Raw genomic sequence first — 14,973 nt, 5'->3', positions numbered from 1 at the left:
AGATTCCTCAATGATGGAGAAAGCTATAAAGGTTCTAATAAGATTATAGTCTTTTTATGATTATAAAACAGATTATTATCCAAAATGATGCTGAAATGAAATTAGTATCTAGAACAAAGTTCGAATTCAATTAACATGCGGACGTGAACGATTCTGAATCGATTCATAAATGTCAAAAATCGATTTTCTAAATATTTAATTTATAACGTAATGTTGACGGAACGCAAAAGGCGGAACTTGGAAGTGGGTAAGCGCAGCGCCCGGACAGTCTGTGGCGGCACATAACAAAAACACCACTGGATGAGTGAGAAATCCGACCGGCTACCTCTGCATTAAAGCCAGGTTAGGGGTCGCATCCCAAATGTTAACAAGAGACATTTTGCCTTTCAACAAAGTTAAACCAGCTTTGGAGCCACAACATTTAATGTCCAGTATGTATTAATGTCCTAGTATAGGCTAAACAATATAAACGAGAGCGCAGATTTACTTCGCTCTGCTTTAAGCTTTAGCTTTAGCCGCTTTCCTCCCATCTCCGCCAGAAAACTTTTCCTCAAAACTAGAAGAGTTTCTTGTAAAATGTCTCGGCGTCCGGCTGTTTTACGAGGCTGAAGTCGCTTCTCATTCGCCAGCTTCTCGTTCTAATTTTCCCGTTCCACCTTAAATTCTGCCTTAGGCGTCGAATGTAACTGCTGCACCATTTAAGGTGGAACGGGAAAATTCGAAAGAGAAGCGAGTTCATTTTCGCAACTTTTTAGAGAAAGACAGTCTCTCAGCAGATTTAACCAACCGCGCTGCTTATAAATGCGAATAAGTCCTCCAAATGTTCGTCTTAACCTGTTTTTTCATTCGCTACTGGCGAGGCCAGACCTCGGGGCTATGTGACCTGCTGTCTGCTGTCTGTTCTCAGTCGTTGAGAACCAGGGCTTTCGCGTTATGCTGCACACTATGGAGCCGAGATTCAGCGTCCAGTCTCGAAAATACCCCCCCCACTCTCTACAACGAGACCAAAAGGGTGGCTGTAACGTGTTGCGTGGTCACCCATTACCACTGGATCTTATTTCAGGGTAACAGCGCATTTTATCGCAGACGAGTGGCAGCAGCGTCTCTGAATGAGAGCCTTTTAGTTCACTTGCCACATCACTTCCATTTGATTTATTAATAAAAGATATTTTAGATATTTAAAGCAAAGTATTTGTAATGATCCATAATGCATTTACATTATGGATCATTACAAATACTTTGCTTTAAAACTACCAAGTCCTCAGACAGTAGGAAGATAGAAATCCTGTATAGGGAAAAAAGATCGATAATCCTTTTATAATCGCATTGCAGCCCTCTGAATCGTAATCGAATCGTGAGGTGCCTAAAGATTCCCACCCCTACTATCCAGAATCAATTTAAAATAAACTTAATACTAAGAATGAACCTGCAATAAAAAGAATATCCAGAACAACATTTGAATAAAATTAATATCTAGACCTAATAAGACTAACATCCAGAACATGTTCTAATAAATTAATGTTTGGAATGAGGTTATATTCAGAATAGTTCTAATGTGATTAATGTTTAGAATTAAGTTACAATAATAATATTTTTTATTCAAATAAATTTACAATAAAATTAATACCCAGAACAACTTAAGAATAAAACTGAAGTTCTAATAAAATTAACGTCCTGGATAAAGTTAAAATAAAATTAATATACAATAAAATAAATACTGAAAATGAATACAAAAAATAAATATCCAGATGTAGAATATTAATATTTAGACTGAAGTCCCAGTAAGATTAATATCCAGAATGATGTTCTAATAAAACGGTTATCCTGAATGATGTCATAATCCATCTAAAATCTAGAATGAAGTTCTATTGTGATTAATATTCAGAATGATGTTATAATTTAATAAGTATGTGGAATGAACTTAAGAACTTATTAGAATTTATATTGAACTGAAGTTGTAATTAAATTTCTATCCCAAACAACTTTAGAATAAAATGAATATCTAGACTGAAGTCCTAATAAAATTAATAAAAGAATGAGTTACAATAAAATGTGTATCCAGAAATAAATTACATTATAAAAAATTTTAAAACCTGCTTTCGTGCATTAGCTTATCATCAGTATCAAAACAAAACCTGATGTCAGGAACCAAACCTGTGTTCCTCTAACTGTATTCTTCTAATCAACATACTAATAAACAAAATATTCTACTTTTTTTAACTGTAGACTTTTTTTTTTCAAATTTCATAGTCTTTACAAGCAAAAATGCACTTTATGCCAAGATAAATATTTTAAATAATTTTCATGACTGCGTAAAACTTTTTCCCAGTACTGTACTTTCTTAAACTATCTTATATGACTGATATATGATCAGATATATGCTATATGCTTGTCTGTCCTCTCTGCAGTCAGCTGTATCCAGCCTACTCCCTGAATGTCGCCTCCATGTACCTGAAGCTCGGGAGGCTCTACGTGGCTCTGGGCCATCCGTCTGCAGCATCTACTGCCCTCAAAAAGGTAACAGGCCAACATGAGGTCATTCAGAGTGTACGTGCCTGTACTGTCCAATAACGCTGCATCAGCAAATTTTGAATGCCCCCACCCCAAAGCATCTATGAACACATTCATAACACATTATAATGCATTCATAATGCCTTATAAACATCGCTACAAATGTTTATACAAGTGCATTACATGTTATATCCATGTTTATTATACATCATGGATTGTTAACATAATGCATTATAAGTGGCATTCATAACATTTTATGCTGTTAGTGGCAAAGAAACTCAGTCCCAGCCTGCATAGTGCATTACAACTACAACCAGCCCACTCATAAACACACCTTGAGCCATGCTATGACTTATGAATTATACACATCTGGAAAGAAATCGTAGCTTATAGTCATTTTTAATATACTGTAACTTGTCTTTGCAATCTTCAAAAGCAAAATGACAGTATTTCTTATTAAGTTAACTGACCCTTATTAGTTCCACAATGGGGACATTTCATCTCTGCATTTAACCCATCCGTGCAGTGAAACACCACATACACACTAGTGAACACACACACACTAGGGGGCAGTGAGCACACTTGCCCGGAGCGGTAGGCAGCCCTATCCACAGCGCCCATGGAGCAGTCAGGGGTTAAGTGCCTTGCTCAAGGGCACTTCAGTCACATACTGTCAGCTCAGGGGATCGAACCGGTAACCTTCCGGTCACAAGGCTGGTTCCCTAACCTCCAGCCCATGACTGCCCCATGACTGTTTGTCATTATGGGTATTAATGATAGACAGATATTATTATGCCCCAATTACAAGAGCTTAAGTTGTATTTGTGAGCTCTAAGTAAAGTGAGACAATTTATTTTATCCTTAATAAGGGATTTCATAATTTCATAAACATTTACAGCCATGTTTATAAAGCCTTACGAACCTGTTATGAATGTGTGTATTCATTTTTATTGACCTAGTATTTAAAGAAAGTGTTACCGCAATGATATGTGTGTTATAGTTTGGAATAGTTTACTTTGTAAAATTCTGTCAGTTTGAACTATGTGTGTGTTTGTGTCTGTGTGTTTCAGGCTCTGGACATTATGGAGATTGTTCATGGGAAGGACCACAGTTACGTAAAGGAACTTCAGAAAGAGATAACTCGGCAGAAATAAGCACACACACACACACACACACACACACACACACACACACACACACACACACACACACGTCTTCCACAGACTGTTCAGTATAATAGTGTATTTAGCTGTGTGGCTTTGAGAGCTGAAGCTGATGTTAACAGCTTATAAACACTTTCATACTGAAATGGTCATTTGTTCCCCAGTCCAGTTCATTTGTTCATTTGAAGTGTCCTCCATTTGTACAGTGGCACAAAAAAGTTATTTGTGTTGTATAAGCGGTAGGTAACATTGACACATTGCTAAACAATTAATTAATTAATTCAGTTTATTACCAGCCAATATCACTTCCTCTGTGGTCATTATGAGTTTCCTTGCTCACACATTCAAAACCTCCACTTGATAATATAAAAGTGAAAAGGATGTTTGTGTTGCAACTTGTTTTTGCATATTTGCTGTAAGCATTTTTTAAAAGATGTGTGTTTTTATTTATTTACATGTGTTTTGTTAATAATTTGAGATTTGCACTCATCTTTTTTATTGAGCTATTGAGTTACTAAGTGAGTCCACAAGCAAACGTGAAACACAAGCACAAAAAACTAAACCCACACATTCATACATCTGTTATGTTCGTTCAACTGGAAACACTGAATCAATCAGAATTACAGACTTCATAACTGTCTCAGATCTTATGAATATCATAAAATATGGATACAAAATAGGATAGCGGTACATGGACATTAAACTGTAATTTCATAACAATAAACACACATGCTGAAAACCTGCTGTTATGTACTTCATTGATCATGTAAAGGAAGTATGTCATTTCACTGTCTAGCTATGCCTGACAACAGAACCAGCTATAGCCACTCAATCTCATGACATTCCATTTAACTCCTGAGTGCCTGAGTGAGTACAAGGCCTCAAGTGGTCACGAATAAGGTCCACATTTATGGTCAATTATGCATCGATAAGCTTATTTTTTTAGGAAACCGGCAACGGATAAGGAATAGAGAAAAACCTGACACACACACACCTCCTGAAGACAAAAATGTAGTGCATATATATAATAGTGTAAAGTGTGGTGGGAATAATCTCTAACTGTAATATCGGTAATAAAGTATTCATTTTTTGCCCTTTTATTTTATTTCAAGTCAAAACATCACCATTTATCACAAGGGTACTCTTCCAATCATTTTTATATGTATCTAAAATTGCTAAAGGAGATGTTTCTGGATGTTTCTAAAGAAATGAGATATATCTCATATAAGATACAGTAATCCACTTGCATAAGAAAGAAGAAAGTCAAAGGAAAATATCGCTGCTGTCCTGCCAAAATCTTATACCTCCATTGTTGTTGTTTTTCATTTTTTTTAAAAACACTAGTTACCCTTTGCATTGTGTTCAAATTTCACCATGAATGGACCAATACAAACGGTCCTAAAGTTGTTACACAAACTTAAATTGCTAGTCAAGAATATTTTTGGCTTCTCCTGTAAAATTACCATTTTGAAAGTATGAGGTTTTGGTGATGATATCAGTGACAATATCAGTTTCACTTATACATGAAGATAAGCCAAAAAAAACAGGAGTTTCCAAAACTGGAGTTCAAAAAATGACTAAGGCTACATTCACACAGCAGGTAAAAGTGGCCCTAATCTGATTTTTTCACCAAATCCGATTTTTTTGTTTGGCTGTTCACATTATCTTTTAAATGTGATCTGAATGCGACATCAGTCTTAACAGATCAGCTCCTAAACTGACCCGCATGCGCAAAAGAACAGAGCTTCACGTTGCTTCACGCGGCTCATCCAGAGGTAATCATGACTGCCAATGAACGCCAGTCGCTCCCGGAGGGTTCAGTTTCATCTTCACCAGCATCACAGGAGCCATCATGAAGCTTCATTGATTGACAGCTGGGCTCATCACGCAGAATAAGTTCGAGCTCACCGTAAAAAGAAGAAGCGACCACTTTTTTGGTTTGTGTCCTCGGATTCTTTAAACTTTGCTTTCAGCCTTTTAACTGTTCTTTGACGCTGCAGCCTCTTTCTCTTACAACCGCATTTGACCTTTTCTTTCAAAATCTCTTCAAACGCGGAGCGGTTGCGATAAGTCTTTTCACATTTTTAGTGCAGAAACATCAACCTAAATGTTTATGAGTCTCAGCAGCGCGAAATTATGACGAATGTTGAGTTGGATTGATGTTGATGACAAAGTCGCATGAATTCCGATCTGGCTGTTCAGACTGAGTAGCATTGCTACAGATCAGATACATATCGGACTTCAGTACCACATATTAAAGTGTCTCAAATTGGAATTAAAAATGTCAGATTCAGTGTGTTTTTTGCTGTTCACACTGACACACAGACACACATCTGTGTCACATATGAAGAAAACGATCGGATTTGGACCACTTTTACCTGCTGTGTGAACAAAGCCTAAAAGATAAAGAGAAAATGAGACTCCTAACAACCACCTGCAAGACCTATGAAACCACCAAAAGGAGAAAATCAAGGTCTACTCTTGCTTTCATGGATGTTTCTGTCCATCCTTCCACTTTGAGAGGACAACGCTATGGGTATGAAAGCATGTGTAGCTGTCAAGAAGCCTCACTCAGAACAGACAATAGATAAAAAAGTTTGCACTACAACACTGACAATGGACAGTGAGATGTGGAATAAGGTTCTAAAAACTTATCAGCCTAAATGTGTAAATTGGGATTACTTGGATTGCAAAAAGCAGAAAATGCAACCAACTTCTAAGACTGAACTTTGGGTGTGGAAACATATCCCTGCAGATTACTTTGAAAAACTGAAAGCAAGTCTCCGGAAAAGAATGGAAGCTGTAATAAAGGTAAAGAGTGGACACACTAAATACTGAAAAGTTTATTATGTCTATTTATTTTTTTCTATTTATGCTGCAAAATAAAAAAACTGTACTGTATAACAATTTAATAATGTAATAATAAAATAATAAGAATCACTGTTTAACATCTATCTGCAAGGTTACACTAATATACAACAGACGCAACAGATTATCGTGGATTTAGGAGCCTAATAGATCCTCCATAGAGCCTAAATCCAGCATAGAGAGGCTGAGTGAATGTGGTGTGGACTGTGTGTAGGAGGGTCATTGTGCGAGAGATCCTGTAGAAGGACAGAGTTCCTGCACTGTGATCCACATACACTCCTATTCTGGAGGATGGTGAGCCTGAGATCTTAGTTTTAACTTTGTTGTGCAAAAAAGTGAGATGCTGCATGCAAGAAAACTCACACTGCAGACTCCAGGACTGATTGTTGAGTCCAAACTCACTATCATTATTCTGTCCTTTCCTGCTGATCCCTTTATATGAGACTGCTATGTCCACATATCCGTTACTGCCCCAATCAACCTCCCAGTAACAGCGTCCACTCACACTCTCCTTACTCAACACCTGAAAATGGTAGTCAAATCTCTCTGGATGATCAGGGTAATGATGGAATCTCCCACGCTCTGTAGCCACTCTGTTATTCTCAGACAGACTGAGGTAATAACCTGCTGTGTTGGGATCCAGAGTCAGCCGACAGTAATCTAACAAAAAGGAAAGAAATATTTAGTTTTTTTTATAGAATGTTTTTAGAACAAAAACATTTTATAGAATCTTTTTTAATCATTTTTTTTTATATAATTACTCTAGAATGATGTGTTATATTTGTATTAATAAAATAAACAGAAAATAAAATACTTTTGAAGACAAGTAACTATTTCCGTCTTTCTGCATTTGTAGCTTTTGTATTTTAGACATTGTCTAATGTGCAGTATTAAGGCAAGAAAGGCATATGCTTGAGTATAAATAACATACACTGCAGAAAATCTTCTCTGGTTCTTGGCTTTGAGGCTGAAATCACCTGAGCTGCAACTGTAAAGAAAGAAAAGAAAAATCTAAAAATGAATGAGACTCATTGCATATAAACATGAACAAATATATGTTTAAAAGAAGAAACAGTCAGGGAAAAAGTGTTCAGTCACTATATTCTAGATATTAATACTAAAGAAAATAGAAAATGCGCCTGGTGCCGTTTTCAACGATGTTGCTACTAATTGGGAAGATATTATATAACAAGCAGCAATCATAAAGAAGGTGAAGGAGCTTCCTAAAATTCTCAGAAACAACATTATTTAACAACAAGGAATGCATTAACAACACAGAAGCATGGACAAGGCACAGCCCCCTAGCAAAGACCTTAAACATGCCTCTAAGTACAACTGGTCTGAAAACGTGCGAGGGGAAAGGACATGGAACCACAACTTGGCCAAGTGCGCCACATGTCTACAATATGCACATGAACATTTAGACCTATCAGAAATCATTTGGAACAATGGGCCTTAATTATCAATATAATTATCAGTTTTTTCTTAAATTTGTTCTTGAGAAATGTCCTAAGAAAAAGTCTACGTCAGATTCATGACCTGTTCTTAATCCGCAGAACTGTTCACACCTTTGTGCTCTCGTGTGTGTAGATTCTGTCCTCACCTAATAACAAATAAGTAAACATTGGTGAACGTTAGAGTCTTCATGAAAACTGCATAAGTGGGTTTAAGGAAAAAATTTGAGAACGGTTGATGAATGAGGCCCAATCTTCTCTATTCATGTGACACAAAAATAAAACTCTTTGCCAATGTTCAGCTTGTCATGTATGGAAAAAAGCTGTGCATGTGATTCCAAGAACACCAAACGCAGTGAAGTACGAAGGTGGGAGCATCATGATACGGGGCTGAATTTCTTCAAATGGTACTGGGACATTCCTCATCGAGGGAAACATGAATAGAGTGCTGGGACACAAGAGCCAAGAGACTGAATCTGAATCTGAGAAGATGGATGTTTGAACAGGATAACGACACTAATTGTACAGCCAATATAACAGACCAGTCTCCTGATTTCTACAGAGTTTGAGAAGTTTTACAGCTCACCTTTACTCCAGAAAAGACTTCTATCCACAGGTTTCACATTAGGAACGGTTCTTTTACTGTATAGAGAGATTTGGCTGAATTCTTCATTAAGGAATTTCTCTAGTCGCTTTTTCAGATCAGAGAGAGATTTCCTCACTCCATCAAATGAGAGATGATGATGGACAGTGATGCTGGGTGAGTCCTCAGATCCAGAAGAGACACAGAGAGACTGGAAACTCTACAGAGAGAGAGAGAGAAAGATAAAAATGCTAGGCAAAGGTAAAAGTGATTGAATATATTTGATGATAAAAACATGCACAGAAGCAATTACACACATTGAAATCATCGAGAATTAAAACACAGTACAGCCCTAGAGCTTATTTTCATTGTGGTCCCCAAAATTAGCGGTCAGGGGCGTAGCAGCTGGGTATGAAGGGTATACGCTTACATACAGGCCCTGTGTTTTAGGGAACCCTGAATCATCTCTGCTTCTTATGTAATGCATAATCACTTCTGTTTCTTATCAATGCCTACTTGAGCCCCACATCATTTTCTTAGCCCTCCAATCACTGCTTAGCTTTCGATGCTATCTGCCTTTAAATCAGTCAAGTTTTCATTTTTTTGAAGTGCACCAGCTTTTTCTCGTAAATATATTCTTAATTTGAACCCAAAGGTTCTCATTCAAATGTATACATGAATTTCATACTAAATGTTCCCAAGAAACATTCTCAGAATTTGCATCCAAATGATTTATATGAACAAATGTGCAACTGAATTAGAAGTGGGCGATATGGCAAAAATGTAAGATCATGACACTTTGACATCTTTTCACGATACACCACACGACACTATTTATTTTTTCCAACACCTGGTAAGTTGGAACAGAAAAAAAGTGCTACGTTAAAAAATATAATAAAAAAACTACTGTATTTAACATTTCACATACTGCACTGCACTATGTCTTATCAAGACTTATCAAGCTTTTTTTGTAATCAAATATGCAGTTGGAAAGTATTTTTAGGTACTGTTGATATCTACGACATGCTCAGAAAAGCTTATTGTGACATATTGTGACATAATTTATCATGATAATATAAAATGTTGTAATGTTGCCCAGCCATAAACTGAATATACACCTTCAACTTTGATATGCAATTTATAAATCACACATGACTGTAGAATTGAGCACACACAAACCAGCTTTTCAGCTCCGCCCTAACATGCAAATCCCCTTTTAGTAACTTGCATACAAGTGTTCCCAGCAATAAACAGTCGGAAAGTGAATGGTCTTAGAAAAAGGGTTATATTATTTCAGCTCATTCATTTTTTTTACGAAACAAAGAATAAAAGTACACTAAGTACACAAACAGGTGTAGTTATACTGAAAGGGGTCTGGGAGGACAACATCATCTCACGAGCTGCATCATTATAAACTAAGAAATCAGAATGGTGCATTCTCTCCACACTTCTTGGCTTGCTAGGTTGTGAAGAAGAGCAAATACAACAATTATTCATCAGTAAAGGTCTTTAACTGTAAATTGACAATTAGTACATTACTGTATGTGCGTGTGATCACTCTAATGTCTGCGGTATGCTGGCAGTGATGCTATAAAAGATTTGTTCATCAATTTAAAACTCAGCACTGCAAATTTTCATTTGCACTGCCATTTTGCTGGGGACAAAAATTGGCGAGACCTTGTTAATATGACCATTTTCCACCCATTAGTACACAATGCTGCCAGTCTGGGATGGTGAAGGCTATCATGTGCTTCCTTAGAGACACATGAAGCGCCACCACATCTTTTCAAACTGCTACTAAATAGCTCAACATGCTTGGAGGAGAACACTAACTGACAATTGCCTTGATCGAGTTCTGTCTTGATCGAGTGCCCACTGCTTGCCAGCCTTCTGGACTGTTTTGACCACCATTGAGCTTCATGCTGTACAACACTGTGCAAACCTCACACTAATGAACTGACCCTCCTGCTGCTGCATAAATTAAACTATCTAATTAACCACTGCTCCACTGTTTGTTCCCTGTTTGGAATTCTAATATTTTATACTAATGCTGTTTGCTCTCCGGTGTTGACCAGAGGAGGATGGGTTCCCCTTTTGAGTCTTGGTTCCTCTCAAGGTTTCTTGCTCTTGGGGAGTTTTTCCTTGCCACTGTCGCCATTGGCGACGCTCATGGGGGCTCGGACCCGGATTTTTCTGTAAAGCTGCTTTGTAACAACACCTGTTGTTAAAAGAGCAATATAAATAAACTTTGACTTGACTTGACAATTCTGTTATGTCAGCTTACAAACACCCATGCTGGTAAGCATTACACTATGTGATGGAGGAGAGGGAGGACCATCCTATCCAACAAACTTTCTTGGACTCTCAGCTACGGATGGCTGTGGCATCGCTGGGGATTGAACGTTGATCTTCTGGCAGCCAAAGCTTAGACTTTCAAGGCCAAAAATAAAAAAGAACATCACCTAGGCTTAAGCTGATTTAGTATAGTATCATACAGTCTGTCAATCCTGATTGCCAACCAACTTGATTATGCATAATGATGCTGTCATGAGGTTGTTTTTTTATGTGCTGTGTTGCTGTTTCCTCAACCCTGTCAATCACCTTGCAGGGCAGAGACTTTTTTTCTTGCTTTTGACTGTATTTGAATTGTAATTAAGAATATATTTTTGTTGATATAACTTCCATTATCTATCAAAACACACCTCTTTAGAATCATAGAGATATTCTGATTACCATTTTATGTGAAGAGACATTTTAGAACCTTTCTGCGATTCAGTGCTGGTTACCTGTAGGAAATGGATGTGATCCTCTGTGTGTGAAAGCTGCTCCAGCTCAGTGTCTCTCCTCTTTACATCAGCAATCTCCTGCTCCAGTTGCTTGAGAAGTTTTTTAGCTCCACTCAGCTCAGCCTTCTCCTGAGTTCTGATCAGCTCTGTTACCTCAGAGCGCTTTTTCTCAATGGAGCGGATCAGCTCAGTAAAGATCCTCTCACTGTCCTCCACTGCTGCCTGTGCAGAGCTCTGTTACAACACACACACAAGATGGAGCTCCATTTACACACCAGCTATCATTCACTCTCTCACTGGGACTCTAGATGACTCACTGTCCACATTGTGGCAGTGTAGGATCTCTAAGTGTCCAACACTGGACTCCTCACTGTCTGACTGGAGGAGAGTCTGACTGAGCTGTGAAACAGCTGCTCCAGCAGATCTCTGCTCACTACTCACCTTAAGAGTCTTCACAGCCTGTTTCACCTCCTGCAGCTTCTTCTCTTTCTCCTGGAGTCTCTGCTGAGATTTCCTCTCCATCTCCTTCAGCTGATTCTGAGGAGAAAGAATTTGTACTCTGGTTCATATTAACAGCAGTTCAAGTTCACTCTAGTTCTACATGTGAGCACAATAAAGCTGTAAATATGCTGGAAGACGCGCGTTGGCTGGTGAGGTTTGCTGACCGGTTTGACTAATTTGTTGCTAACAGTATCATTATCCAATAAACAGATCACCTGTATAAAGTGTGTGATTCAGTAAAGAATCAGATTCTAGATCAGAATTTCAAACTTCTCACCTGTTTGTCTTTTCTTTCTGCTACAGCTGCAACTGTACTGTGTCCCATGTGTTCATCCATCGTACACAAATAACACACGAACTGCTGGTCAGTACGGCAGTAGATCTCGATCAGTTTACCATGTTGAGGGCAGATCTTCTCTTGTAGCTGTTTGGAGGCTTCGACCAGCTTGTGCTTCTTAAAGGCAGGAGACTGATAGTGAGGTTTGAGATGAGTTTCACAATAAGAAGCCAGACACACCAAACAGGACTTGATGGCTTTGTGTTTTCTCCCAGTGCAGGAATCACACTCCACATCTCCAGGTCCAGCGTAACAGTGAGCAGGAGGAGCAGCTTGGAGTTCTGTCTTCTTCAGTTTCTCCACCACTTCAGCCAGCATGTTGTTTCTGCGTAGAACAGGCCTTGGAGTGAAAGCCTCTCTGCACTGGGGGCAGCTGTAGACCCCCCTCTGGTCATCCTGATCCCAGCAGCCATTAATACACACCTTACAGTAACTGTGTCCACAGGAAGTCGTTACTGGATCCTTCAGCAGATCCAGACAGACTGGACAGCTGAACTGGTCCTGATCTACTGAAATACTGGCCTCTGCCATTTTCCTGCGCTCACAGGCTGTGAGAGAGCAGCTCTCTGAGATCAGTTTCGTTTTCTCTAAAAGGAAGGAGCAGCAGAGTGGGAGTGGCTACATGTGGAGGGATTTGAATAGCCGGAACTCTATGGAGTAAGATTGCTGTCAAAAAAGCGCGTGCGTGCTCATCTACATCTGTACATAAACATGTTCGTTGTACACGAAAGTCTTCATACATTCACGTACAGATTAAACCGCACATAAAAAGCATAATGTCGTGATGCTGTGTGTGGTTTGTGAAAATACAGCTGCAAAATCTACAACCATAACGATTCATGCATACGACTTTAATTATTAAATTATATTCATAACTTAGTTATGAATACGGATCTAAAACCGAGAAACGACTGTCAAAAATACTTCATTGGGGTCAGAGGCAGAATGCATCGAGTAGGAGACCAGTCGATTCGATGTAGTGCGCATGCGCCCTCTCCAGTCCCGATGGCTGAAGGAGTGAGTGGAAGCTCAGCTCCGTTTTCAGGTAACGTTACAGCCTTTATTCCTCTGGTCAGTTCAGTTGGTTAACAGTGATTCGTTTCAGATGGTTTAATCGTTTGAAATGGTGTAGTAAAGTATATTGCCGCTGTAATCTTTGAGGGAAGCAGCGCTATATGGGGCAGGCTAAACGCAGTGGTGTCATTTGGTTTCAGGTTAACCTCTTACGGTTTTAGTATTGAGGTCTTCCCAAAATCCGCTCGCTGATCGTTTATTTTACTGCTTATCCGTAAGAGCACGGTGTTCCGCACACTCCAGTATTCCGTACACTTCAGTATTCCGTACACTTGCAAATATTTCTGTGTAATAAAAAAAAACACTTTCTTGACATTTGTCATAGATGCATCTGAGACATTATCACATATGCCTTTTTCCATCAAATCGGTTGGAAAGACCATCTAACCTGGGTTTGGACATCAAAACTATGCAAATAGTGACCGACCCCCCCAGCGCCACACGAACACGGTGGGTGGGGAAACCCAGGGATGCGAGTGTGAGTGGTGTGAAAACTTTCACAGCCAGTTAAAATGCATTTTAGCACGTTTAATCAACATATTTAACACTTAAACGAGTATTAAACAGTGGATTATCACCATGAAACACAGTGTGTTTTGTACTGAGTTGTTAATCTAAGTTTACACCGTCAGCTAAGTTACCTTAGCAGACTCCTTTCAGCTGCGCAGCTTCACAGCACTGACTCACTTTACTGGGCTTCTTTTTTACGGTAGCCTCATTCACTGCACATATTGTTTATAATAATTCAATTTTATAATCAGTATAATCAGTTAATGTCTATTAACTGAAGTGGAAAAGTGTCCTGTGGATCCGACGAATCAATATTTTGTATTGCAATTGTATAGCAATATTGAAGGCGCAATTAATGCTGAATGATATGTACATGTTTTGGCAACATATGCTGCCATCCAGACATCCATGTCTTTTTCAGGGAAGGCCTTGATTATTTCAGCAAGACAATGTAAAATCACATTCTGCATGTATTACAACAGCATGGCTCCATATTAAAAGAGTCCAGGTGCTAAGCTGGCCTGCCTGCAGTCCAGACCTGTCCCCATTGAAAATATTTGGCACATTATGAAATGAAAAATACGACAAACGAGACCCTGAACTGATGAGCAGCTGAAATTCTATATCAAACGAGAACGGGAAAACATTTCACTTTCAAAACTACAGCAGTGTCTCCTCAGTTCCCAAACGCTTACAGAGTGTTGATAAAAGAAGAGGTGATGAAATACAGTGGTAAACAGGCCCCCGTCCCAGCGTTTTTAGAATGTGTTATTGGCGTCAAATTCAAAATCAGCATATATTTTTCAAAAATAATAGAATTTCTCAATTTTAACATCTGATTAGTTGTCTTTGTAGTATTGCCAATGAAATATAGGGTTTAAATGATTTAAATGATCATTGAATTTTGTTTTTATTTACATTTTGCTTTTTTGGAAACGGGGTTGTAGTTTTTGAGTTACTGAGGGTCTGTTCATGCCCCCTGACTCCAAAAACAAATATGAAAAGCATAAAAGCTACAACCAAGAGTTCACATTCATACCTCTGTTATATTCGGATCTCATTTAGTGAGCCTGGAAACATGTAATTAATCAGAACTACAGATTAGAGAACTGTCTCAAATCTTATGCTCATCATTTAAGAGGGGAAATGGAACATGAAAAAAAACTGCAGTGATTTCATAAAAATA

At 38.4% G+C, this 14,973-nt stretch overlaps 2 protein-coding genes across 6 annotated transcripts in view; one reads left to right on the top strand and one right to left on the bottom strand.

Moving 5' to 3' along the window:
• LOC118815311 (N-lysine methyltransferase SMYD2-B-like) overlaps positions 1-4,170 on the top strand; it is a 36,106-nt gene extending 31,936 nt beyond the window's left edge. For 2 of the 4 annotated variants that reach the window (XM_036581343.1, XM_036581344.1), the window contains exons 11-12: positions 2,409-2,517; positions 3,582-3,923. In XM_036581343.1, the coding sequence (XP_036437236.1) occupies positions 2,409-2,517; positions 3,582-3,665 (193 nt within the window). In that variant the 3' untranslated portion in view covers positions 3,666-3,923. Of the gene's footprint in view, positions 1-2,408; positions 2,518-3,579 lie in introns of all 4 variants that reach the window. The other 2 variants (XM_036581342.1, XM_036581340.1) reach the window with 2 other exon arrangements.
• Positions 4,171-6,592: 2,422 nt separating this feature from the next.
• Positions 6,593-14,973, bottom strand: part of LOC118815297 (tripartite motif-containing protein 16-like) — a 42,984-nt gene continuing 34,603 nt past the window's right edge. Inside the window, exons 2-7 of one of the 2 annotated variants that reach the window (XM_036581325.1) lie at positions 12,144-12,528; positions 11,807-11,902; positions 11,366-11,599; positions 8,583-8,799; positions 7,474-7,530; positions 6,593-7,202 (exon numbers count right to left, since the gene is read on the bottom strand). In XM_036581325.1, coding sequence (XP_036437218.1) covers positions 6,667-7,202; positions 7,474-7,530; positions 8,583-8,799; positions 11,366-11,599; positions 11,807-11,902; positions 12,144-12,521 — 1,518 coding nt within the window. In that variant the 5' untranslated portion in view covers positions 12,522-12,528 and the 3' untranslated portion in view covers positions 6,593-6,666. Of the gene's footprint in view, positions 7,203-7,473; positions 7,531-8,582; positions 8,800-11,365; positions 11,600-11,806; positions 11,903-12,143; positions 12,779-14,973 lie in introns of those variants that run through there. The other variant, XM_036581324.1, reaches the window with a different exon arrangement.

The sequence above is a fragment of the Colossoma macropomum genome, unplaced genomic scaffold (genome assembly GCF_904425465.1).
Source record: "Colossoma macropomum unplaced genomic scaffold, Colossoma_macropomum, whole genome shotgun sequence".
Lineage (NCBI taxonomy): Eukaryota > Metazoa > Chordata > Actinopteri > Characiformes > Serrasalmidae > Colossoma > Colossoma macropomum.
Note: the sequence above shows the minus strand (reverse complement) of the source record. Positions and strands in the feature narration are given on the sequence as shown.